The 4,314-nt window shown below is 49.5% G+C and overlaps 2 protein-coding genes across 2 annotated transcripts in view; both read left to right on the top strand.

The window, feature by feature from the left end:
* The window catches only part of LOC113215879 (uncharacterized), a 14,496-nt gene extending 10,755 nt beyond the window's left edge, over nucleotides 1–3,741 (top strand). The window contains exons 2-3 of the mRNA XM_052270346.1: nucleotides 4–498; nucleotides 985–3,741. Coding sequence (XP_052126306.1) covers nucleotides 4–498; nucleotides 985–3,741 — 3,252 coding nt within the window. The remainder of the gene's footprint in view (nucleotides 1–3; nucleotides 499–984) is intronic.
* LOC113204729 (uncharacterized) overlaps nucleotides 1–4,314 on the top strand; it is a gene marked incomplete at its 3' end in the record, with an annotated part of 243,415 nt that overhangs the window by 87,072 nt on the left and 152,029 nt on the right. The window lies entirely within an intron of this gene.

The raw sequence follows: 4,314 nt of genomic DNA, 5'->3' as shown, positions 1-4,314 counted from the left end.
CAGAGGCAGCGCGAGGCCGTCAATGCCAAAGACGATGACCGCGTCATCGTGGAGATAGAGAACTCGGAGAATGTCGATAACCCGCTCTGGTTCAACATGCGGCGCGTCGACCAACTGAATGGGCGCGTCATTCTAGACAAACTGGCGCGAGTCTTGAACTCTAATCAGGCATTCATGGCTAATGGTCAGCTCAAAGTGAGCTATATCCACGTCCGCACACCCGAGGCTGGCGGGCGCCGTGTGGCGCGCGTCGCCAATGAATCTATGGAGCAGTGGATCGAGCGAAAAACAGGTTCTAGAGGCCCGATTTACTCTCCTGAAAACACTGACAACATGTGTTTGTCGCGCTGCGTGGCTGTGCTTATGGCTCAAGGTGGTATGTCCAAAGACGCTTTCAAAAGGATAAAGAAGTCGTGCTCTGTCATTCAGCGGGATAATGCCAAGAAATTGTGTGCAAATGCGCAAATTGATCCCAACCAACCTTGTGGCATAGATGAGGTTAGGAAGCTTCAGGATTCCCTCCCTGACTACCGCCTCTCTGTGTTCACAGACAAAGACGGACAAGAGTGTGTGTTTAAGGGGCCTTATGCTGCCACACGAAAAAATATCTGCCTCTTGCTCCATGACAATCATTTCTATGCTATATTGTACCCCGGTGCTGCTTTCGAAAAACACTTTACGTGTGAGAAATGCATGGTTTTCTACAATAATAAAGGGGACCATCGCTGTGAGGGGTCGTGCTGGAGGTGTTTTGGAGAGAATGAGCACACTGGTGAGCTTCAGCGTTGCCAGGACTGCGGCCACCAGTTCGCTGGCGATGCCTGTTTTGATGCTCACAAAACAGTAAAGCTCCCTCAATCAGATCACACAAAATGTGATACATTTAAATTTTGTCGAGGGTGTGAGAAAAGTTACTCACTCCAGAGGGGTCAGAAACATGTTTGTGGTTTTGTTTACTGCAAATATTGTAAGAATAATGTGCAGGAAAATCACTTGTGCTTCATCCAGCCCTGGGGTGAGCGAGAGAAGAAAAAGAACTTCAAATATTTGAGCTGCTTCTATGACGTTGAAACTAGGCAGGATACACCTGTAGAGGGTCAGCCAGACACATTCGAGCACAAACCTAATCTGCTCGTATGTCAAACAGTGTGCAGTGATTGTGCCCATATACCCCACAATGATTATTTCTGCACTGTGTGTCAGACCAGACAGCATATTTTCCACAGTTTGGACGATCCTAACCTCAATGTGATGGAGCAGTTTTTCAACTACCTCCAATCATTTGGGGCAAAGACAAAGATACTATTGGTGGCACACAATGCCAAGGCGTTCGACGCGGTTTTCGCAGTCCAAGAAATTGTCAAACGAAAACTAAAGTGTGAGATCACACTCCAGGGAGCCAAAATCCTCTGTATGGAGGTAGGCAACTGGAAGTTTATTGACTCACTCATGTTTATGCCTATGCCTCTGAGTGCCATGCCCAAATCGTTTGGCCTCGACGAACTCAAAAAAGGCTACTGGCCATTTTTGGCCAATAAGCCTGAGTACTACAAGTATGAAGGCCCACTGCTAGACAGGGACTTGTACTGCGTGTCTGGCATGAAGTCCAAGGCGGCTGCAGACTTCAATGCTTGGTATGACGAACAAGTGGCGAACGAGTATGTTTTCAACTTCCGGCGGGAGTTGATCGACTACTGTATCTCAGATGTGACCATCTTGCGCCAAGCATGCCAGGCATTTAGGAAGTTGTTCGAGGATGTGGCCGGGTTTGACCCGATGTTTAACTGCATCACTCTAAGCAGTGCATGCATGGCGGCCTTTCGCCGAAATTTCCTTCAACCTAATACGATCGGTATTGTCCCGGCGGGGGGATACCACGGCAGAGGTAAACAAAGCCACATCGCCCTCCAGTGGCTTGACTTTGAAGCACATAAATTGGGCAAAAAAATCAGCACAATTTACACTGACAGAGAAGTTTCTGTTCTGGGGCGCCGCGTCGACGGGTACGTAGAGCTACCGCGCCAAGACGGCACAGTGGAAAAGAGAATTTATCAATTCCATGGGTGCTACTGGCACCAGTGCCCCACACACTTTCCTGCCACAGAGGACTCTACGGAGAACAGGTTCGAACAGACCATGAACCTAACCTCACTTTTCCGCCGAAGCGGATACACGGTTGTGGAGAAATGGGAGTGCGCCTTCAAGCAAGACCTTGCGTCAGACCCTGACACCAAGGCTTACTTTGAAACCCACCCCACCACTCGTGCTCCGCCTCTCAATCTCAGGGACGCCTTGTCAGGTGGACGGACGTCAGCTTTCAAGTGGTACTACAAAGCTGATCTCTCCAAAGGCGAGAAAATAAAACTAGTGGACGTTGTGTCAGAGTACCCGAATGCCAACCTCCGTGGGGAGTACCCTATCGGGCACCCTGAAATCTACCTCGAGGGTGATCCGGAAATGGCTCCTCCTGACTATTGGAACGGTGCCATTAAGTGTACTGTCCTTCCTCCCCGGGACTTGTACATACCTGTTCTCCCCTACAAGTGCGGCGGGAAACTACAGTTCCCCCTTTGCCGCACCTGTGCGGAGACAGGAAGCAAGGAAATCTGTCATCATGAGAATCCCGATGACAGAAAACTCACAAGCACTTGGTGTGCTCCTGAGCTTCTCCTGGCCCTGAGGGAAAAGGAGTACAGACTCCTAGCCACTCACGAGGTGTACCAGTACCCTGAGACATCCAAGTACAACCCTAAGACAGGGGAAGACGGTCTACTGTCCGCTTATGTACGGTGCTTTATGGCACTCAAAATACAGGCCAGTGGTTGGCCTGCCGACTGCACCAGTGAGGAGCAGAAAGCCAAGTTCGTGGAGGACACCCTCAAACATGACGGAGTAGAGTTGGATCCGACCAAGATGGAAAAAAATCCTGCGCTGCGCACTTTGGCGAAGCTGATGTGCAACAGCTTCTGGGGGAAATTCGGGGAGAAAACTCTCAGGTCAAAGACAGAGTTTATTTCCGGTGAAGAGAAACTTATGTCCCTCATAACAGACCCAGCTAAAGTGGTGACAGGTTTTCTACAACTAGGTGAGGACTACCTTCAGATCTCATGGAAACCAGTCGAGGACTCCGAGGAGTCTCTCCCCTCTTCCTCCCTGATCCACGCCGCCTTCACCACTTGCCATGGGCGGCTCCAACTGTACCAATACTTGGACGTGGTCAGAGAGCGCGCCCTGTACACGGATACTGACAGCGTATGTTACATCAGCCGTCCAGATGAGCCAGACCTGCGTACAGGCACCCATCTGGGTGACCTGACAGACCAGATCGAGGAGGACTTCGGTGCTGGCTCTTTTATAACAGAAATAGCCTGTCTGGGACCTAAGAACTATTCCTATGTTGTGGCGGTGGGTGGCGACACCAACAACACTAAAGTGTGCATCAAGGTCCGCGGGATATCAATAAATAAGTCCTGCGATGACCTTGTGACCTTTGAAAATCTTAAGGCTATGGCACTGGGACGCAAGGAGAATGTTACCGTCCCCATACCTCGCCAGATTGCCCGCCTCCCCGGCTGGAGAATTGTTACTCGGGCGACCAAGAAGAACTGGCGCCCAGTGAACACCAAACGCCGGAGAGTGGGCGAGAACAACACTGTGCCCCACGGCTTCAATAACTGGACCATGGCTGACGAGGAGGATCAAGACCTCCTCGAAGCCATGGACGAGCTTGAAGGCGCCTAAGTCATAGGTAGTGCGCAGGGGAGAGGCAGGCAGGCCCCACCGGCGCAGGGGAGATGCTGGTTAGGCCCCTATAAAAGAAACAACCACATAAATTTGGCTATCAGTCTTTGCAATGGATCTCAGATTCCAACATCCTTGCACCGCCCTCGTGGTAGGTGGAACGGGCAGTGGAAAAACTTTTTTCATGAAGCGCCTGATTGAAAATAAAGATGAAATGTTCAACATAAAATTTGAACAAATTATTTTCTATTACTCTGAGTGGCAGCCTCTATATGACGAGGTAAAAGACAAGGTTGAATTTAGGCAAGAGCTTCCTGTCCTCGACGACCACCCTACGGGACAAGGCCCTAAGCTAATAGTAATTGATGATTTTATGGACGAGATTAAGTCACATCATAAGGAAATCCTTAAGTTCTTCATTAAGGGTAGCCATCACAGAAACCTTAGTATTTATTTCTTAAGTCAGTGTCTTTTTCCCGATGGTCTAAGGCAAATCAGTCTCAATACACACTATATCGTGATTTTCAAAACAAGTCGAGACTTGGCACAGATACGTACGTTTTGTATGCAAGT

Source organism: Frankliniella occidentalis, unplaced genomic scaffold (assembly GCF_000697945.3).
Source record: "Frankliniella occidentalis isolate FOCC.00 unplaced genomic scaffold, Focc_3.1 Scaffold118, whole genome shotgun sequence".
In the NCBI taxonomy this organism is placed as follows: domain Eukaryota; kingdom Metazoa; phylum Arthropoda; class Insecta; order Thysanoptera; family Thripidae; genus Frankliniella; species Frankliniella occidentalis.
This window is presented reverse-complemented; position numbering and strand designations above follow the sequence as displayed.